At 46.2% G+C, this 25,777-nt stretch overlaps 1 protein-coding gene across 14 annotated transcripts in view; it reads right to left on the reverse strand.

Annotated features, from left to right (window-relative positions):
- Positions 1-11,770, reverse strand: part of Hectd4 (HECT domain E3 ubiquitin protein ligase 4) — a 148,896-nt gene extending 137,126 nt beyond the window's left edge. For 13 of the 14 annotated variants that reach the window (XM_087578474.1, XM_087578472.1, XM_087578467.1 and 10 more), the window contains exon 1: positions 11,356-11,770. In XM_087578474.1, the coding sequence (XP_087434600.1) occupies positions 11,356-11,535 (180 nt within the window). In that variant the 5' untranslated portion in view covers positions 11,536-11,770. 14 annotated transcript variants of the gene reach the window in all.
- Between the last annotated feature and the right edge of the window lie 14,007 nt (positions 11,771-25,777).

Raw genomic sequence — 25,777 nt, forward strand, 5'->3', positions numbered from 1 at the left:
GGAAGGTGCTGCAGGAGAGTCAGGAATTCAAGGATAGCTTTTACTACACAGCAGTTTTAAGCCAACCTGGGCTACATAATGAGACCCTGACTAAGAAGATGTGGGATTTGGGGTCAGGGGAAGAGGAGGAATGTGCTGCACTGGGGCTTCTATTTAAATAACAAAGAACAAGACAGAGGCCACAGAGGGGCCTCTCCTCAGCCTCTGTAGACAACCAGTGAATGTGTGAACACATGGAGGAATGTTTAACATTTAAACATTTTCTATCATCAAAGAAATAATACGCTGAAAATTTTGTGTTTGAAGCATTATCCCAAGAATGACGTTCCCCTGAGAAGCAATTCTCAATAATTAAGTATCCTGCATGACCTGATATACCAACACAGAAAAACATAAATAAGACAGTGGAGAGAAAAGAAAATATTAGACTATGTAAGAGAGCTCTTTAGGGGGTTGGGGATTTAGCTCAGTGGTAGAGCACTTGCCTAGGAAGCGCAAGGCCCTGGGTTCAGTCCCCAGCTCCGAAAAAAAGAACCAAAAAAAAAAAAAAAAAAAAAAAAAAAAAAAGAGATCTCTTTAGCTCTATCCAGAGTTATTCATCCATGCTTTTGCATGATTTTAGAATGGACCATACCAATAGAACCTTGAAGGACCCAGCACTTGAATTATAATGGGTGTCAAAGCTTGCATCCCACATATGGTGTTATTATTAAATGTCACATGCTAGTTGCTATTCTGGGTAAGTTGCCTTGTTAACTTTGTTCACTTATTTCATTTATAACTTTATCATTTATCCTTCTAGGACAATATTTTGTAAACAAGAAGTAGAAGTTTTTAGGTTTTTTGTTCCTGACCAGGCAGGGTGCCTCAAACTTACTTGTAGCCAGGGATGGTGCTGAATGTCTTATCCTCCTACTTCTACCTCCCAAGCACTCAAATCTCAGGGATAGCAGAGCCAACATATCCAATTGATGTGGTACTGGGGAATGGAACCCAGGACATCAAGCATGGTAAACAAGCATGCTACCAAATGAGCTACATGCCCAGCCCCAAGGAGTACAAGTTCTGATAAGTGGCAGTGCTCAGCAGGAAGTCATCTAGGTATGTACTTGATGTCCTTGGCTCCCTCCCTCTGTGTCCACATAAGCCCTGAAGACTCCTTCAGTCTCAAGTTCCAAACAGCCACTGACTCGGTAGATGCCCCTCCTCTAAAAGCCCAGGCAAGGCAGTCTGTGCAGTTCCACATTACTGTGCACTCCGAAAAATAACAGGCAGGGGTGAGAGAGCAACTGTGGTTCAACATCTACCTGGAATGAGCAAGTCCTGGGAACTACCAAGCGGGGAAGAACTGCCCTTATTCCAAATGATGCTCAAAGCCTCTAATGCAGCAGAGCGTTTGCTGGGCTGCGTGTGAAGATGCCAGTGCTGCCCCAGACATGGACTTATCACTTAGCTCCAGAGGCAGAAAGGGGAGGTGTTGGCACCAAACACAAGGACTTAGAGATAACTTAGAGCTATTATCAACAGCAGCAGCGCAGTGGTGCACACCTGTGGTCCCAGCAGTAAGGAGGCCAAGGCAGAAGGATCACTATAAATTTAAGGCCAGCTTGACCTACTGAAGGAATTTCAGGAAAGCCAGAGCTACACAGTGACACCTTGTATTATCAAACTAACTATACTATAATCTGTGTTGAACTTTAGTTCACAACAGAAAACATCGTTGGGGGTGGGGTGGGATAGAGAACTGGCCACATTTTTAGTGCTCAACAATGGACAGCAGTGACAACAGGTCTGCAGAACTTCTGAAGGGGTCTGAGTGAAGACCCGTGACCATGCAAGTCTAAAGCCCACTTTGAAGAATGAAGAAAACACAATTGCATGATCGTATTCTAGATAGGTAAAAGTGGGGTAAACTCGTCTTAAAAACACTTGTGGCAACGGCTTCATAAGGACGCTGTCGGGAAGGTTCCTCCTTAGAAGGCAGGCACTATATGCAACCCAGGCTCTTGGGGCGTGGAGACAAGCAGTTCAAGAGCTCAAGATGAGCCTCTGTTACACAGTAAGTTAGAGGCCAGCCTGGGTCTGTCTCAGTAAGCCAAAGGGGCAGGGACAAGGATGGGGGAGATTTTTTTATTATTAATAACTTTATATTTCTTTTAAAAAAATTGCTTCCTGGGCCAGGCAGCTACCTCAGTAGTTAAGAGCACTGGCTGTTCTTCCAGAGGCCCAGGGTCTGAATCCCAGCACCAGTAGGATTGCTCACAACCATCCCTCTAGCTCCAATGGATATCTACTACCCTCTTCTGACCTCCGAGGACACCAGACACACACATGGTGCACAGATATACATGCAGGCAAAGCAACCTTAAACATAAAATAAAAACAAATCTTTTTTAAAAATAATAGCTTTGGGGGTTGGGGATTTAGCTCAGTGGTAGAGCGCTTGCCTAGGAAGCGCAAGGCCCTGGGTTCGGTCCCCAGCTCCGAAAAAAAGAACCAAAAAAAATAAATAAATAAATAATAGCTTTGGGCTAGAGAGTTGGCTCAGAGGTTAAGAACATTGTCTACTCTTCCAGAGGTCCTGAGTTCAATTCCCAGCAACCACATGATGGCTCACAACCATCTGTAATGGATCTGATGCCCTCTTCTGCTGTACATGTAGGTAGAATACTATATACACAATAAATAAATCTAAAAAGAAAGAAAAGCTTTGTTACCAGGGATTGGGTGAGACATACCTTCCAACTGAGATGGAGGAGTGGCAAATTCCAGACCAATCTGAGCTACATCTCATAGCCTGACTCAAAGGGACAAAAGAAACAGACAAACCAGCTTCCTTACTAATGGTACAATGTTTTGCCAATGGGAGGAAGTCAGATAGATCATCTAAGAAAACCAGGCCTACTCAACATCAACAGGTCATAGAAAGTTTACAGAAAAGTAACATTTCCTACCACAGAAACTATGCAGAGGTTTCCAGAAGTGTGGTCATCTGTACATCAAACAACTGCACACCACGTGATCTTCACAGGAGTCTGTCCTTACACGTTTCCAGCTGAGATGTCTACGGGCCTTGCCCAGGTAACAGTTTGAATGAGTCAAAAGTTAACTCCCAGGATTAAGGACTGGGGGCACAGCTTGGGGTAGAGTTGGCTGGCATGCATGAGGCTCTGGGTTTATCCTCAACACCGAGAAAAAGGGCAAAAAGGCAAAATCAAACATGGGTTTATAAGAAGCCTATTATAGTTTTGTGAAATACAGGTTCCAGAAATAGCCAAAGAAGCAAGCTTCCCATGGCGGTGATATCACATGGGCCCCGTATTTATCACTGAACACTGAACAAGCTCTAAGCAGGACCACACACTCTTCCTAAGCAGCAGCAAGCATAAACAGCAGAACCAGCCAGCTCACAGACACAGGAGCCATGGGTGACAGCACCTATAACTTCAAGTGTTACAGAGCCACAGGTCCTACAGCTCCTGCCAGCATTGCTCTTGGTCCACTTCACTCATGACTGAGGAAATGGTGCACTTCAGCTCAAACCATGTGAAACGTTCTCACTAAGTTCACAGATCCCTCAATTCTACTCAGATTAAAAAGCCCGAAGGAAAAAAAAACTTTTCTTTATATAGTTCATCCTGAAAAAGCTCCCTCCAAAGTTCTACCTTCCCATCCTGCAGGGCCTTGATGACTTGTAGAGAGGCAGGCAGGGATAAAGTCATTCTATTAAATGTATCAGTGTTTGAACACAAATCCTAACCAACTAATTCATCGGTAACTAATTCAACTCCATGGGAAAAAAAGGAGCAGTTACACAGTCCCTGCAGCCTCCTCTCCTTCTGAAATTACTGTGCTCGCCCCATAGTCGGTTGCTTGTTGTTATTTACAGTCACCGGGGACTGCTGATCATGGGGGGCTGCTGACTGAACATCGTGTGAAGAGGCCTCATACACTCCTTGTGTACACCTCACACACAGTGCTGTAAAGAAAGGTGGAGGCAGGAGAAGGGAGAAGAAGCAGGCTGCTTTGGGGACTTGATAGACCTGACATAACTGACACAGAGGCACCCTATGGCCTAGGGAAGAACAGGCACAGGACATCCCACCCAGGAGCCCTGGCCAACAGGGAGTGTTTTATGACCCTCAATATGGAAGCCAACAAGACAGATACTAATCATGCTTTACTCAGACAGACTTTGAGCATACACTAGGAAGGAGGAAGACTGAAGTGGAGACCAAACATTACCTCACACACCTCACCATACTGCCAATGGGTTGTGAGGCAAGAACATTGCGGGGATCTCTAAAAAACTAAATAAAAATGTATCTCTGCTGCTAAAGAACTAAATGAAACCTATCTCTGCTGCTGGGCAAAGAAATCATAGGACTGGAGAGATGGCTCAGTGACTAAGGGTACCGTCTGCTCTTCCAAAGGACCCAGGTTCAATTCCCAATCCCCATGTGGTAGCTCACAACTGTCTTTTACTCCTGTTCCAAGGGATGACACCCTCACACTAATACACATAAAATGAAGTTAAACAGATTAGTTCTTTTAAAAAATCTGTAGGGTTGGGGATTTAGCTCAGTGGTAGAGCACTTGCCTAGCAAGCGCAAGGCCCTGGGTTCGGTCCCCAGCTCCGGGGGAAAAAAAAAAAAAAAGGGTTGGGGATTTGGCTCAGTGGTAGAGCGCTTACCTAGGAAGCGCAAGGTCCTGGGTTCGGTCCCCAGCTCCGAAAAAAAGAACCAAAAAAAAAAAAAAAATCTGTAGATAAGATGTTTGATGTTCAGTGACCAGCTGACTAATATACATAAAAGAACTTTCAAGAAACAGCAACATAGCAGCACCTTACCAAAATAAAATAATAATACTATACATTTGTTGTAGTGGTGGTGGCTCAGGGAGTGTTGAGACAGGGTCTGGGCCCTACAGTCCAGCATGACTAGAACTCACGGCACTCCTGCCTCAGCTGCCCAACCGCTGGGATTCTAAGTGTGCACCACCAAGTCTTACCATGTAGCCCAGGCAGGCCTCTGACTCATAGCGGTCGGTACTCTTGCCTCAGGCTCCTCAGTGCACGGATTGTAGTCATGCACCTGACCAGTATTTACTAACACTTACTTGTTTGTTTGTTTGTTCGGGGAAATAATTCTCCTGTAACCCAAACTAGCTTTAAGTTTGATGCTCAGGCAAGAATGACCTTAAACATCTGATCCTCCTGTCTCTACTTCCGGGAGGCTAGGATTAAAGTGGCGTGCCACCACTCTAGTTTATGCCACACCAGGGATAAAACCCAGGGCTTTATGCATATGCAACAACCACTCTCCCAACTGAGCTGCATCCCTAGCCACTTCTAAAATGATGACTGATATGTTAACATGAACCCTAGGCTGGAACCAGGCAGATTCCAACCTCAGCTTTGCCACTATGCTGTCAAGTCACTTAATTTTGTCTATGCTACAGTTTCTACACTGGGGATGGGGTAGATAACAATAACCATCTTCAGAAGGCTTTTGCTGAGATTAAATTAGATAACAGCCATGAAGCAGCTCACAAAAGCCTGGTATGAAGCATAATGTGTTGTTGTTATAGTGGTGGTAAAAGTGTTGACAACATGGGGGGCTAGAGAGATAGCTCAGCAGTTAAGAGACTCTTCCAGAGGTCTTGAGTTCAATTCCCAGCAAGCACACTGAGGCTCACAACCATCTGTAATGGGACTTGATGCCCTCTTTTGGTGTGTCTGAGGACAGCTACAGTGTACTTATATATAATAAATAAATAAATCTTTTAAAAAAATGTTGACAATCTTGAAAGATGTTATACCAAGCCAGCACTCTGGAAAGGCAGGAAGAGCAGAAGTTCAAGGTCATCCTCAGCTACCTATCAAGTTCAAGGTCAGCTGAGATCTATGTACGGCCTGTTCTTGTAACAACAATAAGTGGCTTGCAGCTGTCGGTCATACTGCCCTCAGAGTCCTCGTGTCTTCAACTTTACTTCACACTCTGGCTTGTGAGCCTTTCCCTAACTCACGAACATGGTGGCTTCCATGAGAATGTGATGGCTGCAAGCCAGTAAGATACTACCGGTGAACCACGGCAGTTTATTCATTTGTTGTCACTCTCCACTCTAGAATCTGGAATTCTAGAAGCTCAGTTCTGACCTTTTCCAAAGGACCGGAAGCATTCTAGAGCAGACCGGAGGAAGCTGAACCTCACCCCAAAGGTCTGTGTGCCTGTCACAGCACATAAAGCCTTGGCTGCTTCAGCTGAGCAGCTCCAAACCCAAATGTTCTCCCTTTAAACAGTGAAACAAACAACACAAACCCTTGCTGCCTTCTACTTCCTAAACAGTACCCAGAACACACTCTGGGCATGCGGAACTGTGTTTACTTGTTGAAGTATAACTGGCATACAATAAGCTGCGCATGTTTAAACCCTGGGATCGAGTTGTTTTGACACATATACATATGAACATGAAAGACACCACAAGCAAACAACCGAGACATCCATCACCTCAGAACCTCGTGCTCCATCACAGCCCCTCCCTCTCCTTCCCTCCCTCCCTTCCATCCATTCTCCCTCCCTCAGTCCCTCCCATCCTCTCACATGCTTTCTCTTTAGGCACTCATCACAGATTAGCTTGCGTTTTCTAGAATTTCCTATCAATGGAATCCCAGTGTACGCTGTCCGGCTGACCCCTGCACTATCAACAGAGCATTACTTTTAGTGCTTTTATTCCACTGTATGGATATTCCACACTTTCTTATCTATACCTGTTGGACATTTGGAATATGTCCAGTTTGAGGCAGTCACAAAATTTACTTGAACTTTCATACTTAAATCTTTGTGGGAAGAGTTCTCAGTGCTTAAGAGCTCTTGTTCTTTCAAGGGACAAGGAAGAGGGGAAGGGCGAGATAAGCAAGAGGCATATGTAATGTCACAATGACATCTATTATCATCCACTAATTTTAAAAATTAATATAAAAAGAATACTTTTCAGGGGCTGGGGATTTAGCTCAGTGGTAGAGCGCTTGCCTAGGAAGGGCAAGGCCCTGGGTTCGATCCCCAGCTCCGAAAAAAAGAACCAAAAAAAAAAAAAAAAAAAAAAAAAAAAGAATACTTTTCACTGTGCATCCCTAATTCACTGTGACTCAAAGCCCTTACTTATGAGGCCCCACTTCATCAGCATCCCCCTGACTCCCGGCACTCTTCTCTCCCCATCTGCTTTCTGAGTAAGGGTTCAGAGCTCCCGACAAGCTGAGAGTAGATTCCGCTCAGACACTTGGCTCCTGATGTCCTCTCTGTATAGGATGTCCTTTGCCCCACAGCCATAAGTAACATTCTCACTTCCTCCAGTCTCTGCTCAAAAGCCTGCCTGCCCTGGATATGAAATAGACTCCCACTTCCTCACCTTATCTTTTTCATAGTTCTTGTCACTTGTCATCACATACATGTGTGTAGCAGCGCGCACACGCACACATGTGCAGGTATGTGCACACGTACCCAAGTCGTTCCTCCACATCAGTGCATTCCATATCTTTTTTTTTTTTTTTTTTTTTTTTTTTGGAGCTGGGGACCGAACCCAGGGCCTTGCGCTTCCTAGGTAAGCGCTCTACCACTGAGCTAAATCCCCAGCCCCGCATTCCATATCTTTACATTCAACCAAATGTGGATTGAAAATATTCAGAAAAATGTTGGGCTGGGAGTGCACACCTTTAACCCTATACTTGGCAGGCAGAGGCAAGGGATTTCCTGTGAGTCCAGGGCCAACTTGGTCTACAAACTGAGCCCCTATCTGAAAAGGAGGAGGAAGAGGAAGAAGAGGAATTTCCAAAAGTAAAACTCAAATTTGCTTTGTAACAAGCACTACACTACTGAGTCCACACAAATGAAGTGATGTGTCAGCACCCACTTCATCAAAGCTCCCCTGCCTAGTGTTGGTTATGCGGGAGTCATCCCGGCCTGGTTGTATGCAATGGGACTAGACATAGAGCATACATACATCATTATCTCCTCAGCCATACAGCACTGCCTACCTTGCACTACACATAGCCATGAATGACTCGTATAGGAAGCTGTGCAAAGTCTATGTCCTAAGACTATACCGTTTTATCCAACAGCTTCAGCATCTGTTTGGTATCCAACAGATCCTGGACTCCGTCCAAGGACATTGTGGGGCTGTGTATGTAGGATACTTACTGTCTGTAATCCACATCTTCATGCTGAAATAGAAGCTTTGGAGAGGAAGGCTTTCATTCTTCATCCACTGCCATGCCCTCAGCACCCAGAACAGTAGATTTACTTCTAGCCTCCACAAGATACTACCTTCCATTAATTTGTTGAAAACACTATTTATTGGGCGGGGTTTTCTTTTCTCTTTAAAAACCTGACTATAGGGTTGGGGATTTAGCTCAGTGGTAGAGCACTTGCCTAGCAAGAGCAAGGCCCTGGGTTCAGTCCTCAGCTCTGAAAAAAAAAAAAAAAAGAAAAGAAAAGAAAAGAAAAACCTGGGATTTAGCTCAGTGGTAGAGCGCTTGCCTAGAGAGTGCTTGCCTAGGAAGCGCAAGGCCCTGGGTTCGGTCCCCAGCTCCGAAAAAAAGAACCAAAAAAAAAAAAAAAAAAAAAAAGAAAAACCTGACTATAATTTACTGGGGATATTTTTTACTCCAGATGCGCTGCTCGGGTCAATTTTCATCTCCTTAGATTCTTTGTTCTAACTGACATTTAACCTTGCACAGCACTGAGTAAAAGGACAACTGGAGCCCAAAGGCAGAAGGCTCAGGTCAGCTTTCTTGTCATAGTTTGACATGGTACATACACCACACAGTAAACTCCTTTCCTGATCCCTTTCTAAAATGAGGAAAACACTTATATCTTCAAGGCCATCCAACATCCCTTCTGTGCTTTCAAACTCTGTGACTCCACAGTCTTATGCGCTGTGGTTGTCCCTCATAAATTATTCACCTGAGCTTCAGTCTTATGCCTCATAATTTAAAATCATTAATGGAAGAATTCTATAATTATAGACCCTATGAAAATAGCTGCTGTTTCTTCAGAGTCTACTGGAGAGATCTGGGAGACAGTAGGAGTGCGAACATCCTAAAAGATACCCTTTAAAATACGGACAAATCTCTAATCTTCCTGAAATATGAAAAAGAAAACAGTTGCCAAAGGAACCAAAGTGGAGTTAGGAAAAATGGTTCTGTGGAGGAAGTGCTTGGTATGCAGCATGAGGGTATGAGTTTGGGGCTAGAGAGCTAGATGGGTGGTTAAGGGGATCCAGTTCAGATCCCCAGCATCCCTGTAAATTAATTCTAAGTATTAAAAAAATTCTTTAGGGGGGGGTGGGGGGAAGAAAAAAATTCTTTAAGGATGAGTGTGGTGTGCACATCTTTAATCCCAACACTTGGGAGACAGAGACAAGCAGATCTCTTTGAGTTCCAAGCCAGTCTGGATTTCATGCAGTCCATGGCAGCCAGGGTTACTCAGTGAGACCCTGTCTCAAAAAATTAAAAGATAAAAATAAAGATCTGGAGCAAACTGCACATTCGCTCTGCTCTGCTTTTGCTGCATCGGCACAATGGACACAATGTAACTGTTGCAACTAGTAACAAGATTCACCTTCTAGAGTCCTTTGAGAATTTAATAAGACAGCATCTGACACAACTGATACAGTTAAGAATTATTAAGTAAATAAGTGTGTGAATAGCAGACTACTTCTCTAGACACTGTAGTCTGTAACTGGAAAGGAACAGAGAAACAAAACAGCTCTGTTACTGCCAGTCCCAATGTGTATCACTTACACAAGTTCCTTTTGGAGAAGAATTAATTTGTTCTGTCATAGTCTTTCCTTAGCTGTTATGTGTCACTCAGGACACATACAGTAGACATTTTAGGAATGTCAACTGAATAACTTAGGGGTTTTTTTTCTACCTCTTCTAATCTGAAAACTCAATTGTATATGCATCAAACAGTCTGGGCTCGAGGAATTTAGGTTAGTCTGTAAGGAACAAAGAGCACCATGCACTTTCCACCTTTACACAGCAGCGCCCATTAAATAAAGAGTCCACCATCATACCATCAGAGCCCTGCAGTTTTCAGGCGGTTAACTTAGACACACCTTGCTTATTATATAGAATGGGCCCAAATAAAACATAATTGTATTATGATTCCACGTTAGAGATTCTCTATCAACTCCCATATTATCGTGACTAGACTGTAAAATATGCCAATTAAGAGTTCACAGTCGGGGGGTTGGGGATTTGGCTCAGTGGTAGAGCGCTTGCCTAGCAAGCGCAAGGCCCTGGGTTTGGTCCCCAGCTCCGGAAAAAAAAAAAAAAAAAACAAAAAACAAAAAAAGAGTTCACAGTCGGAAATTCTGAAGCAACCTCAAAGCCAGACACAAACACAGTGGACCGCATTCGCATCTCAAGCACGTCCCAAAGTCTGGCTGAACGCGATCAGATCTATGCTGTTTCCAGAATCACACAGTAATGGGATTTTACCCCATTACTATAAATGTCAGTGGTAGTGAATATCAGAGTACATGGAAAAAATACAAAACAAAAGATTCCCTGTGCGGGAGGTCCTCCTCTCTGCGGTGTACCCCAGGGACCCCTCCATGCGACAATACGAATTTCACCACACTCCATGGGGAAGCAGGGTCAACATCCACCTGGCCTGGTGGAAAACACGACTGCCAAACATTCCCATCTCTAGGCAAATGCGAAACCGAGTGCAGTCGGTGGAAAGTTCCCATCCACCATATGCACATTTCCTTGGGGTGGATGGGGGTGGTGGGGAACACCACAACTGCTGAGACTGGCTGATGCACCTGCCACCGCTCCTAGACTGGGCTTCTCAGAGACCCCGAGGCGCGCGCGTGTATACACACACACACACACACACACACACACACACACACTCTCACACACTCGCTCACGCCCGCCCTTGACCCTTCCCAGGCCGCGATGTAGCATCCCTTTCTCGCTGTCCAAACCGCCGGCTTCCCTGACAAAGGCCCTGGTGTCAATCCGAGGCACTGCACAGACAGGTTGCAGAATCGCTTATGGTGGAGGAAGCCTGGCAGCTGTCACTCCAGTCTCCCCAACACACAGGCACGCACACGCACGCACATAAAATCAACACAGGGCTGGGGCCGAAAAGAAGCAGAGCCTGTGCAACCGTTCAAAATACAAAAGGTCTCCGGAGCGCAGGCACCTGGGCGCGCCCGCCAAGAGACTCCCGGTGCGTGGGGGAGGGGAGCCGCCGGGCGGCGGCTGCCGGGGCTCCAGGCCGCGGCCCGAAGATGCTCTCCAGAATCGCACACACCTGCGGCGGCCTGCGGGCTCTTACTCACCTCCAGGTCGGTGTCGGCGGCCTCCGGGGCGCCGAGTATCTCGCTGGGCAGCTCGGCCAGGTCGGTGACCCGGATAAGCCCGTCGTGCAGAAAGATGGTCTCCTCCTTCACCGAGAGCCACTGCGCCGAGTCCGCCGCCGCCGCCGCTGCCGCCGCCGCCGCGGCTGCCGACGAGCCCATGGTTAAGAGAAGGCGCTGCGGAGACCCTGCCGCTTCAGCAACCCATGGCCGACCGCCGCGCCCGCCTCGCCCGCGCGGCTCCGCCCTAGGCGTTCCGCACCGCCATCCCTCCACACGCCAACCCCGGCCCGGGAGACCCCGGCCCCGCCGCCGCCGCCGCCGCCGCCGCCCTGACGAGCAGGATCCGCCTCTGCCGCTCCGCAGCCAACTGTCAGTAAGACGCCATCTTGGGGGCGGGGTTCCCGGCATGCCCCGCGGGGTGGACAATACAGGCCCCGCCCTCCTGTCTGTCTAGCTCCGCCCACATCCCCGGCCGGCTTTATAGCCAAGCTGCTGGGGCTCAGAGAAGCCCCTTCCCATGCTATCTGAGGCTGTCTGTGGCTTCGAGAGAAGACGACCCTGTTCCCCATCCCTCCTTACTCAGATGTGCACCCTTTGCTCAGGCCAGAGCTCATTCTGGAAGGATTATGGAGGGTCAACACTGTTATCTGTTAAATGAGAGAGAGATTCAGGAGTCTTTCCTAAGACGTTGGGTAGTTCAGTCTTAGAGGGTTAGCCTAGAATGCCTGAGGTCCTGTGTTCCATTTACAGCACAATAAGTAAACAAACAAAACAGACCTGGTGGTGAATGCCAACTGTCCTAGTGCTAGGAAGACAGAAGTGGGAGGACCATTGCAAGTTGCAGGCTAGCCTGGTCTACATATCAAGTTTCAGGCCAATCTGGGCTACATAAGGTGTTACAGGCCAGCTAGGCCTATGTAGGCCCCCCCTTTTTTTTTAAATACATAAAACAGTAAGGAAATTATATAAAATACTGAAGGCTGATATATAATGGACATTATGCACTTGGTCATGAGAACTTGGTAAAACTCACAGTCAATGGTTAGTATTTACAGAAAAAAAAAAGTACAAAGAAACAACTGACATCTGATGAAAATAAAGTGTCTATCAATGAATGCCCTTCGGCTGGAGAAATGGTTGACAAGTTGACACTGGTTGCTCTTCCAGAGGACCGGGGTTCAATTCCCAGCACTCAGAGGGTAGCACACAACCATTTATAACTTCAGTCCCAAGGGACCTCGCATCCTCTTCCGGTCTCCAAGGTCACTGCATAGATGTGGCGCATACATGCAAGCAAACATTCACATGCATAAAAAAAATTAAAATTAAAATTAAACAAAAGCGATGCTTTCCTTCCAGCTCCCGGCTTTTTAATCATGCTCCGTTAGTGAAAATGACAAGCTTTGTCATCTTCAACACTGACATGCACCTTTCCAAACATGTGTACTTACCAGGCTTGCCTTTAACCCCAGAGCTCAGGAGGCAGAAGCAAGATGACCTCTGTGAGTTCCAGGCCAGCCAAAGCTACATAGCTCCAGGACAGCCAGGCCTGCATAGGGAGACCCTGTCTCAAAAAAACAAACATCCAAAAGGATGTGGCTATCTAGCTACCTCTCACACATTCAACAAGTGTTTCGTGATCCCTTCTGCCGGACCCTGTTCTTGGTGTGGGGTTTTACAGACACAAACGCAGCAAGAATACCTGCTCTTGTGGAACCTGCAACCAGATGTGACAGAATGGAGCTGACATGCACCTCAGTGATGCAGTGATGCTCGCTTAGCATGCACACCCCATTCCCCTAACCCCCCCATCCCCACTGCACAACATCATTCCCTATCTCTGTAATCTTGGCACTCTGAAGATTCAGGCACCAGGATCCAGAGCTCAAGGTCGTCCTTGGCAACATAGCAAGAGCAAGGACAACCCAGACTATGTGAGACCCCGTCTCAAATCAGCAGCAACAGCAAGAATATGGAGCCAATAGCTCAGTGGTAGAGCGCTTACCTAGGAAGCGCAAGGCCCTGGGTTCGGTCCCCAGCTCCGAAAAAAAGAACCAAAAAAAAAAAAAAAAAATGGAGCCAAGCCACTCCTAGTATGCCTGTAATCTCAGCATTCAAGAAGCCAAGACAAGAGGAGAACCAGGAGTTTGAAGCTAGCCTGGGCTACACAGTGAGACCTTGCCTCAAAAAACAAAGCAAAGAGATGGCTCGGTGGGTAAAGGAATTGCTTCACTGCATTTGGGTCCCCACCATCCATGTAAAAACTGATCTTGGCTGTGTATGGGCCCCTAGAGCTCACAAGTGTGTCCCCACAGGTGGAGATAGGAGGATCCCTGGGACTCACTGCCCATCCAATCCAGCTGAACTTATGAGCTCCAGATTCACTGTGAGACCATGTTTCAAGGAGGTGTCGGGCTGCAAAAAAAAAAAAAAAAAAAAAAGGGCTTGGTGCGCAAGAGCTCTTCCTGCCCTTACAGAAGACCTGAATTCAGTGCCCAGCACCCATGTTGGGCAGCTCGGACCTGTACTCATATACACATACTCACCCTCCCACATCTGCATGGTTTAGAAAATAATATGTCCTGCATGGTGGCACGCACTGTTAGTACTAGACCTTGGCAAGCAGAGGCAGGCAGATTCCTGAGTTTGAGGGCAACCCAGTCAAAACAGTAGGTTCTAAGCCAGCTACATCAGGAGACCTTGTTTCAAATAAATAAAGTAAGTAATAACGTATTAGTGAGGAGATGCCCACACGGTAACTGCTCCATCGGATCCCAGGGGCAGGTAGTATACTGCTTTAGAGTCTGGACCTGAAGTGCTCCCCTGGGTGCATGTGTTGCAGGCCCCAGGGCTTTTAATGCAGCTGTGTTTGGAGATGGAGTTTGAGGAAGTGTTAGAGTCCAAATGTAATTGGCTATTGAGAGGTGATGGCTGAAACTGTTGGATCCTAGTGGGAGGTATAGCAGCAAAAGGCTGCCTCTTCTCCCCAGTCCTTTCTCCCTGCCTCTGTGCTAGCCAGCACAAGGGGAGGGGCTTTCTCTGGCACACGCTCCCATTACCATGGCATCCTGCCCCACCAGAGAGCTGAAAGCAATAAAGCCCCTTGAGCACAGACGGAAACCTCCCTGATCGTTAAGCTCATCTTCTCAGGTATTTTTTTCCCAGCTTAGACGCAGTCCCACCTTTCATTATCTCTTCAATGTCACAAAGCCGGACAACACTGTAGCTTAGATTTGAACCCAGGCCTGGGTGATTTCTCCACACCCCTTAGCTTCCTTATTTGGGCTCTTTTTTTATTAATATTATTAATTTTTATTTATATAAATACATTGTAGCTGTCTTCAGACACATCAGAAGTGGGCACCAGATCTCATTACAGATGGTTGTGAGCCACGATGTGGTTGCTGAGATTTGAACTCAGGACCTCTGGAAGAGCAGTCAGTGCTCTTAACTGCAGAGCCATCTCTCCAGCCTGAACCCCTTCATTTTTTTTTCTAAATTGTTCAGGTTTTAAAATCTCAGTGCCCAGCTTAAGTGGTTCAGAGATTTCCTGTTTATAGTTTAAGATCAGGAATCAAGGGGGTCAGAAACCTTGTCTCCTTCCCCACTTAGTGAAAACAGTCGGTGCCCAGGCCTTAATGGCTTTAGACTGAATAATGAATGATTATTTAATATTTTAACAACAGTAATTAATTAGTCATTAACATACCTTGATGAGGCAGCTGAAGAATTAATATTTATAGAGCCCCCATTGGAAATAAGTATATTTGGTGGGAATTTTTAGATTGGATCCTTTTTCCGTAGTTTGGAGCAAGACAAAAATCTCTGCTCAAAAGAACTTAAGCTTCAGACTACAGGGAAAGAATTCCTATTTAGTCATGACGTGAGAGAGAGAGAGACAGAGAGAGAGACAGAGAGACAGAGAGAGAAAGAGAGAGACAGAGAGAGATAGAGTCCCTTATAAACAAGGAAGATGTATAACTTTTTTACATTAAAAATTTTATCTAGGGTTGGGGATTTGGCTCAGCGGTAGAGCGCTTGCCTAGCAAGCACAAGGCCCTGGGTTCGGTCCCCAGCTCCGGAAAAAAAGAAAAGAAAAAAAAAATTTTATCTAAATGGAGCAGTGATGGTGCATGCCTCTAATCCCAACACTGAGACAGAGGTAGGTGGATCTGACTCTACAGAGTGAGTTCCAGACAACCAGGGCGACACAGAGAAACCCTGTCTCCAAACAAACACACACACACACACACACACACACACACACACACACACACACACACACACACACAACACCACACATAAATTTACAGACAGCGGTGGTGCATGCCTTTAACCCCAGCACCTGGAAGGCAGAGGCAGGCAGATTTCTGTGAACTCTAGGCTAGCCTGGCCTACAGAGTAAGTTTCCAGGACAGTCAGCGCTACACAGAGAAGCTGTCTGGATAAACAAAACAGGTTTATTTTATTTTCTCCGTATGCGTGTTTTCTCCTCATGTCTGCAAGCCTGGTGACATCAGAGGTCAGAAGAGCTCTAAGAAAGCCTTCTACCAATTGCGCTACATCCCCAGCCCCAGTGTATGACTTACAACTTCTTTTTTAAAATTGCCCCTCAGGGCTGGGGATTTAGCTCAGTGGTAGAGCGCTTACCTAGGAAGCGCAAGGCCCTGGGTTCGGTCCCCAGCTCTGAAAAAAAAAGAACCACATAAAATTGCCCCTCCCTCCTCCTCTCTTTCTCTTTTCAATTTTTTAGTTTTATCCATTTTATTATTATGTGTGCACCACATGGGTGCCCAGTGGCTTTAGAGCTCAGAAGAAGCCATTGGATTCCCTAGAAGTTACAGGTAGCTGTGAGCCACCATCCTGCTGAGACTGAATGCTGGTTCTCTTTGAGAACAAGGGCTCTTAACTGCTAAGCCATTTCTCCAGCCATCTCTTTGCAGGGGCTCATAGCCCAAGCTGGCCTCCAACTTGCTCTGTAGCTAAGAATGACTTTAAACTTCTTGGTCCTTCTACCTCCACTGCGGGATTACAGGCGTATACCACACATCTAGCCAGAATCCTCTGTAATGTTTCTTTGGAGAACAAAGAATCAAGATGGGGAAAGGGGCCCTGTTGGCCAGGCAACCCCTTTTGAAAGAGCTCAGAGGAAGAGGGTACAGCAGGAAGACACCTATCACTCACCCACCCGTGTGGGAACGGTAGCTCCCTAAGACAGAACAGAGGGAGCTTGTGGATAGCCATCTAGTGTTTCAGCTGCTGATGCAATGGTGGCTGGCCTTGGCCCAAGTTAGGGCCCCTCAGGGATTTTGCAATGTCTCTCCCTTCTGCTGGCATTTCTGTTCCAGCTGATTGTCTGAACTGAGTCTGTAATCCTTATTGGATGCTCAAATATGCAAGTGTGGCACGAAGATAAGCAGTCTCTACCAAGCTGAATACGGCTTAAAGATAGTTCTAGAAGGAGCTGCCAGGCAAATTTATAAGGGAATTGACAAAGACAGGAAATATATACATACATACATACATACATACATACATACATCGTCAAACACACATGAACAGGCCGCGGAGATTATTTCCACGCCACTAATCGTGGTCTAAAAGAGGAAACACCCGGGGTTGGGGATTTAGCTCAGTGGTAGAGCGCTTGCCTAGGAAGCGCAAGGCCCTGGGTTCGGTCCCCAGCTCCAAAAAAAAAGAACCAAAAAAAAAAAAAAAAAAAAAAAGAAAAAGAGGAAACACCCATGCCTCTGCTAACAAAATCCTTTCTAAGGGATCCGATAGGCCGGGTTCATTTTGGGGGCTCCTTATTTTCTGCTCTTGGGCAGGTGTTTGAGCAGAGACTCAAAGAAATCCGATGAAAGAAATTCTAGAGAACCTTCTTGGAGCCCCACTGGATTAGCAGAACTAAGGGACAGCCTTGGCTTCGAGGAAAACCGCCAAGACCAAGCCGCTTTGAATGCTACACTAGCTTCCTTTAAGATGCCATTACCTTGGACATCTGAAGGATGCTGTGTGTCCCTGGCGCCCCCTCATGGGCCGCCGAGGCATTGTTGCCTTGAATTATATATTCCAGGTTGGAAATCTGTAGTTTTCATTCCTGCTACAAAAACAAGCCCAGTGGTGAGCGGCTCGTGTTTTTTTGGAAACTGGAGCTCCTGAAGCTCAGATTGGCCTTAAACGCACTACACAGACAAAGGCTGGCCTTGAACTTCTCCTTGTCTCAACCCTCTCAGTGACATGTACAGCATGCTTGGTTGTTCCTTTTTTGACTTTTTCTTTTTTTCTTTTTTTTCTTTTTTGGAGCTGAGGACTGAACCCAGGGCCTTGCGCTTGCTAGGAAAGCGCTCTACCACTGAGCTAAATCCCCAGCCCCCTTTTTTGACTTTTTAATTTATTTTTATTTTACATGAATGAGTGTCTGGCCTGTATGTAAGTCTGCGCACTATCGTACACGCAATGCCCCCGGAATCCAGAAGAAGAGTATCAGAGCCACTGGGACTGGAGTTACAGACAGCCATGAGCTGCTATGTGGGTTCTGATTATTGAACTGGATCCTCTGAAAGAGCAGCCAGTGCTCTTAACCACTGAGCCATCTCTCCAGGAACTTAGCGGCTTTTCTACATTCTTATCTTGAAGGACTCAAAGATCACATGGTGTTTTTATTTCTCCCTTTCTCCTCATGATTTCCAGATACTTTCAAGCTGCTTCCAGAACTTAAAATTTCGTAAAAAAAATTTAAAAGAATTTATTTTATTTATGTATATGAGTACACTGTAGCTGTCTGCAGACACACCAGAAAAGGGCATTGGATCCCATTACAGATGGTTGTGAGCCGCCAGGTGGTTGCTGGGAACTGAACTCAGGACCTCTGGAAGAGCAGTCAGCTCTTACCTGCTGAGTCATCCAACCTTTTTTCTTTTTTTAAAGAATTATTTATTTTATGTATATGAGTACACTGTAGCTGTCTGCAGACACACCAGAAGAGGGCATCAGATCCCATTACAGATGGTTGTGAGCCACCATGTGGTTGCTGGGATTTGAACTCAGGACCTCTGGAAGAGCAGTCAATGCTTTTAACCACTGAGCCATCTCTCCAGCCCTAGTCCTTCCTTTTTAATTTTTAAAACTATTTATTTTATTCTATGCATGTGCAAGTTTTGCCTGCGTGTGTGTATGTGCATCACGTGAGTGCCTGGTATCTTCTGAGGTCAGAAGAGGAGGTTGGATCTTCCGAGACTGAAATTGCAGATGGTTGTGAACCACCACGTGGGTGCTGGGAATTAAACCTGGGTCCTCTGCAAGAGCAACAAGTGCTCTAAACTGCTGAACCATTCCTCCAGCCCCTGGTGGTTGTACAAATAATTATTAAAAATTTACGGGTTGGGGATTTAGCTCAGTGGTAGAGCGCTTGCCTAGCAAGCGCAAGGCCCTGGGTTCGGTCCCCAGCTCCAGAAAAAAAAAAAAAAAAGAAAGAAAGAAAGAAAAATTTACATCAGGGCCAGGCATGGTGGCAAATGCCTTTAGTCCCAGCAGTCAGGAGGCAGAGACAGGCAGATCTCTATGAGTTCAAGGCCAGCCTGATCTATAGATCGAGTTCCAGGACAACGAAGAAACCCTGCCTCAAAAAAAAAAAATTACATCGGATATCTGTAGGGAGCATACATGCCCATGACTGCCAACACACTGGGGGGTTCTAATTAGTAAATATCGATAAAGCACCAAGGATGTAGCTGCGTGATAGTGAAAGAGCCAGGGTGGGGCCAGTCTGGGGTCAGTGGGAAAATTCCCACCACAACCTCCAAGCACAAGGACCCCTCCCTTCCAGGAGGAAAAAAGCTGGTTTAGTTCCTAGAACAGCTACAAACTGTCCCACAAAGCTACCTGTGGCTCCCAACCCACCTCCCCTTGGGAAAGTCTTGAACGATATACTGAGTCCAATCTGGAAGTTATTATATGTGCTTAGTATCCTGCCTAGTTACCACTGTTTGAATTCTGCTCCAATTGTGTGCAAGGCATGTATAACTCTCTGTTAGAGTCTGCTCAGGGTCATCTCCCCTTGAAGTGGTAGGACCCTGACATGTTGGAATTAAACTCCTCTTGCTTTTGCATCAATCACTGCCTCCGTGCGTCTCATTCAGGAGGTCCTGGAAGAGGTTCAACTCGGACCTCACAGTAGAGCTTCTGAGCTTATGCAAGCCCAGGATTCCATCATTAGCATAAAAAACAATACCTTAAAACTGTGGCCAAGGATATAGCTCAATTGGTAGAATGCTTGTGCAGCATGCGCAAAGCCCTGGGTTCAATTCTCAGCATACCACATAAGCCGAGCATGGTGACACACAGCCTAAAATCAGACTCTAGAAGCAGAGGCATGAGCATCTAGATCTCAGGCTACATTCCACAGTGAGTCTGAAGCCAGCCTGGTGTCGCATTCATTTTTTTCAAACCTTCTTTTTAATGATGGTCCTTAAACAATTTAATCTCCTTCATGGCCCACCACCCACCAGAGATAGCGGAAGAGAAAGGATGTGGGAGGTGGGGAGAGAGAAGTGGACCTGTTTGGAGCAAAAGTTTCTTTGGAGAAACTGCTGTCTGTATTGTCTGGAAATCAGCAGTTCAGTTCACAGGTTAGCAGGCAGTGGCAGCTGGATTCACTTGCACACAGTACACAGATAACACCAGCAGTCCAGTTTGGTAAGGTCGGGTTAGCAACAGCAGTGACAAGACCTAGCAGAGACAGCCACACACTTAGCCTCAGCTCGAGTCGGCAGAAGGGACCAGGAGTTTTTGCCTGTGCCTCTCTCAGAGAAGTGGAAGATCAGTGAAGCCTTGAGACCAAAAGCATTGCACATCTAGCTCTATAGCAAGACCAAGCTCCGCCCCTGTAACTGTCCGTCAAGTCCTTTTTTTCTCTTTCTTTTTTTCAGAGCTGGGGACCGAACCCAGGGCCTTGTGCTTGCTAGGCAAGCGCTCTACCACTGAGTTAAATCCCCAACCCCCATCAAGTCCTTTTTATACGCTTTCCAAACATCACTGTCTTCCACGGGTCTTGCCTCAGCATGTGAGTCTCTCTCAGCTGACATCACTCTGCTAATCAGCCTAAGTCTGTGGAAACAGCCAGAAACTTCAGCACACCACTGTCAGTTTTTTGGTGTGTTCCTCTCTATGGCGTCTGGACAAATGCAGCTCAACTATGCAATATAAGGTTGACCAATACATGTATGTTGTTAGCAAAGAATCCATCACCTGTCCTTTCACATGCTTGCTTTAGTAAACATCTTCTCTCCTGTGTCTCCTTCAGCAAAACATTCCTTCATAAGTCGGCCTTAGCCTTTCACACATGTGTCCAATTTACCTAATGTTCCTTCACGTGTTTGCCCCAGCGAAACACCATCCAACCGACTTTCCAAAGAACCCCTTAACTTTCTGCTTCAGCCTGGATTTCATGAGACACCTTTAATCTTACCACTCTAGGCAGAGGCTTTCAGATCTCTGTGAGTCTGAAAGCAGCCTGGTCTACAGAGTGAGTTTTAGGACAGCCAGGGGCACGCCGCAGTGAGACCTTCTCTCAAAAGACAAAGTGTGTGGTGGCACATGCCTTTAGTTCCAACACTAAGGAGGCAGAGTCAGGCAGATTTCTGTGAGTTCGAGGCCAGCCTGGTCCACAGAGCAAGCTCCAGGGCAGCCAGGGGTATACACTGAGATCCCATCTCAAAAAAAATAAATAAAATAAATGAATGAAATAATAATGTTTAGTTGGGCATGATGGTACTTTGCAATGAGCAAACTGATCATATCTTTCCATTTCTTCTGTCTGAACATGTGTGCCTGTGTAGTAACAATCCTCTGATCTCACTTCGATTGGATTCCACATCTGCGTGGGATCAGGCAGTATTTATCAGCCTATGCCTTAATTACTGCACTTGACATCACATTCTCCCGAGTCTGGAAGATGATTCAGCTCCCCCTTCAAGGCAGAATAAGCACCCATTGTATAGATTTGCCACATCCTCTTCACCCAGTGATAGACCCATGTTCAGTCCACATATTGGCTACACTCAAGAATACCACCATCCGCTTTAGTAGTTTCCTGTTCCCCCATATCGCTCTTAACCTCGACTCCACACACAGTGATCATTCAAAAGTATGGCATTGTTAGCCTACGTTTAAATCTGTAGTGCGCCTGCCTGGTTCCCTAAGAGGCCCTCACAAAATCCCCAGGGTCTTGTCTTACCTCAGCTATAGTGTTACTTCCCACAATTCCCTGTGACTACCCAACTCTTTAACTTCATCTGTGTCTTACCCAAATTTCTGGCTGAATCTCTGCTACATTAGAAACGTGATTCTTGTCATTTGAATGAGAACAATGGCCTGCTAGGCACACGTATTCGAATACTTGGTTCCTGGTTGGTGGAACTGCTCCGGAAGGATTTGAGGCGTGGCCTTGTTGGAGGAGGTGCGTCACTGGGGGGCTGGTTTTGAGGGTTTCAAAAGCCCACCCCACCCCACCCCACCCGCCCCCTCTCTCTGCTTTGTGGTTGTGGATCAGAAGCAATCTCTCAGTTATTGCTTCAGCACCACGCATGCCTGCCTGCTTGCCCGTCTGTTGCTATGCTTCCCGCCATGATGTTCATGGACTCACCTTGTGAAAAAAGAAGCCCCAATAAATTCTCCTCTAAGCTGCTTTGGTCATGGTGTCTCTTTATAGCAACAGAAAAACAACTAAGACAATTCTCTTGCTTGTTTATTAAAACTATTCATGAGGCATCTGGTTGTCCTCTCTTCTTACCTCATCCGTCTAGGTCCCACTGTGGCTGCCATGCATGGGGGAAGCCAAGGAGAAGCTGGCAGCCTACCAGCTGCCCAGCCCATTCGCCTGCATACCCGCCATCCTTGATGTAAGCCCTGCCTCCAGTTGCTTTGAGCCGTCATCCAGGCCACGTGGTTGAGATGGCGTCCACAGCCGCACGCATAGCAATGGACTCAGCTGCGAGGCATGCGGTTACTGCTCTGCCCAGCATCTTCGCGGGGGAAAGCTTGGGACTTTCCCAAGTTGCAGTCCAGTCTTATAGCCCTCACCCCCACCCCCGCCACCCTTGGCAGGTGAGGTCCTGTTCCTATGACATCGAGCAGTTCCTGGCCGTTTGACCACTCGGAGTGACCTATCCCTTTGTGAGAGCTCCAGCAAGGTCCCGGATGCAGTGCAAATACCACCAAGGTCTGGAATCCCTGCCCTGGGGACTCTTCTTAGCCTATGGTCCTGCTTCTATCCCCAACCAACCCCTCACAGGACCACGATGGGATTGTATCTGGGACTGGGAACAAGGAGAGGGCATCTCACCCCACAGGTTATCAAATGACATAAATGTTCGATTAAAGAGTTTACTTAAGGGGCTGGGGATTTAGCTCAGTGGTAGGTAGAGCGCTTACCTAGGAAGTGCAAGGCCCTGGGTTCGGTCCCCAGCTCCGAAAAAAAGAACCAAAAAAAAAAAAAAAAAAAGAGTTGGGGGGGGGGGCAATGATGTCCCAGCAAGGCAGAGGCAGGTGGATCCCTGAGTTCACTGAAAGCCTGGTCTACAGAGTGAGTTCCAGGAGAGCCATGGAGAGAAACCCTGTCTTCAAAAACAAAAAACAAAAACAAGGAAGAAAAAAAAAAAAAGACTTTACTTAAAAATGAAGCAAAACTGGGGGTTAGGGATTTAGCTCAGTGGTAGAACGCTTGCCTAGCAAGCGCAAGGCCCTGGGTTCGGTCCCCAGCTCCGAAAAATAGAAAAAACAAAACAAACAAACAAAAAAAAAAAAAAACAAAAAAAATGAAGCAAAACTGACTAGAGAGATGGCTCAGTGGTTAGAGCTCTGACTGCTCTTCCAGAGGTCCTGAGTTCAAATCCCAACAACTACATGGGGACTCATAACCATCTGTGATGAGATCTGGTGCCCTCTTCTGGTATATCTGAAGACAGCTACAGTGTGCCCATATATAATAAATCAATCTTCAAAAAAATTAGCAAAACCATTCATACATGTCCTTTTTTTTTTTTTTTTTTTCCCGGAGCTGGGGACCGAACCCAGGGCCTTGCGCTTGCTAGTTTTTTTTTTTTTTTTAAGCTATGACTATGCTGGGTTGAACAGTTTCCTTGGAATTTGCAGCCACCGAAATCTTGTAAATTTATTGTTTGAAAACAGGGCCTATGCAAAGTAGTTTCTCTATGTGCATATACATGTGTTTGCATGTGCCTGTGTGTATATATGTACCTGTATGTATGAGTCTCTATCTGTATATACATGTGTGTATAATCTGAGTATACATATACATGTGTATCTCTATATTTGTAAGTGTATGTCTGAGTATACACACGTGTATATCTATGCCATATTTGTATGCACATGTGTGTGTATATCTGTCTGTGTGTGTGGTTGTGCAAAGCTGAATGCATGAGTGCACTGAAGCACAGGCATTTGCTCATGTGAGGCTAGAGTCCTCTGTCACTCTCTGTTTACCCCTTGAGACAGGGTCTCTCATTGAACTGGATGCTCGCTCCATATTCTGCCTAGTAGCCAGCCAAGGACCTCTCAGGATCTACCGTCTCTGGCTCCTAATCCTGAGGCCTCTTATATGGGCGCTAGGGATTTGAACTCAGGTCCTCACGTTTGCTGGCCAAGTGCTCTTCCCCACTGAGCACCTTCTCGATACCTCAACATCCCATTCACAATCCTTTCTTCCTCTTAGCAGTATCTGAACCCCAACGAAACCCTTGCACTTCAGTGACATACCTGTGTGTGTACCTAAGAGCCGGGGTGACTGAAGTAGAAACGTATAGCGTCCTTATGCTCACACTGGTAAGCTTACCTTCTGTGTCCTCACGACAAATGAAATAAACGTTTTTTAAAGCATAGTGTCAGACACCGTAGTCCTTATGTTGATCTAAGGAGTGTCTTGGTCTTAGGGTTAGGGTCAGGGTTAGGGTTAGGGATAGGGCTGAGGAAGCACCATGGGAAGCAGACTTTTCATTGATTAGGTCAGTACAGACTTGGCCTAATTCCTGGTGAGGAACATGGGGAAGGGTAGGTAGCTCATCTGTTTGGAAAGTATGTCCCAAGCTTGGAAGCAGAAAGCCAGAACACGAGGAAGTTTAAGAAAGGTGATACAGGGTCTGAAGAGAGAACTCGGTGGTGAAGAGGGTCTGTTCCCAGCACTTAAATGGCAGCTCACAAATGCCAATGACTTCAGTTTCAGGGGTAGCTGATGTCCCCTTCTAGCTTTCAAGGGCACCAGGAACACATGTGACACACACAGATACATAAGCAGGCTAAACACTAATATGTATAAAAAAAGCTTTTTTTTTTTAAAGCAAGCCAATAGAGGTCCAATAATAATATGGCTCAGGGGGTTGGGGATTTAGCTCAGTGGTAGAGCGCTTGCCTAGCAAACGCAAGGCCCTGGGTTCGGTCCCCAGCTCCGAAAAAAAGAAAAAGAAAAAAAAAATATGGCTCAGGGGGGCAAAAATCAATTGTTTTAGAAAAATAATTTATTTTTATGTTATTGGCGCTTTGCCTGCATGCATGTTTGTGTGAGGGTGTCAGCTGTGATCTCCCATGTGAATGCTGGGAATTGAACCAGGATCCTCTAGAAGGGCCAGTGCTCTTAGTCACCTCGCCATCTTCCCAGCCCTACACTTACTGACCTCTTTAAGCACACTTTGGTACACATTGGCCCACATGCATTCAATAGTTATCTTTTAATTTTTTGGGGAAAAAAAAAATGAAGTTTAGGATTGGAGAGATGGCTCAGTGGTTAAGAGCACCGACTGCTAGACTGGCTCGGACGATGAAGAGGAGTCAAACGAGCAAACTTTGATGTATTATGTGAATGATGGAGTGTATGGATCATTTAACTGCATTCTTTATGACCATGCACATGTGAAGGCCCTGCTGCAGAAGAGACCCAAGCCAGATGAGAAGTATTACTCATCCAGCATCTGGAGACCAACATGTGATGGCCTTGATCGGATTGTCGAGCGCTGTAGCCTGCCTGAAATGCATGTGGGTGATTGGATGCTGTTTGAGAACATGGGTGCATACACTGTTGCTGCTGTTTCTACTTTCAATGGGTTCCAGAGGCCAAACATCTACTATGTAATGTCACGGTCAATGTGGCAACTCATGAAGCAAATCCAGAGCCATGGCTTCCCGCCAGAAGTGGAGGAGCAGGATGTTGGCACTCTGCCCATGTCTTGTGCCCAGGAGAGGGGGATGGACCGTCACCCTGCAGCCTGTGCTTCTGCTAGTATCAATGTATAGATGCCATTCTTATAGCTCTTACCTGCAAGTTTAGCTTGAGTTACGGCATTGGGGGGACCATTTAACTTAATTACTGCTAGTTTGGAATGTCTTTGTA

The sequence above is a fragment of the Rattus norvegicus genome, chromosome 12, assembly GCF_021556685.1.
Source record: "Rattus norvegicus strain SHRSP/BbbUtx chromosome 12, alternate assembly SHRSP_T2T, whole genome shotgun sequence".
NCBI classification, from domain to species: Eukaryota; Metazoa; Chordata; class Mammalia; order Rodentia; family Muridae; genus Rattus; species Rattus norvegicus.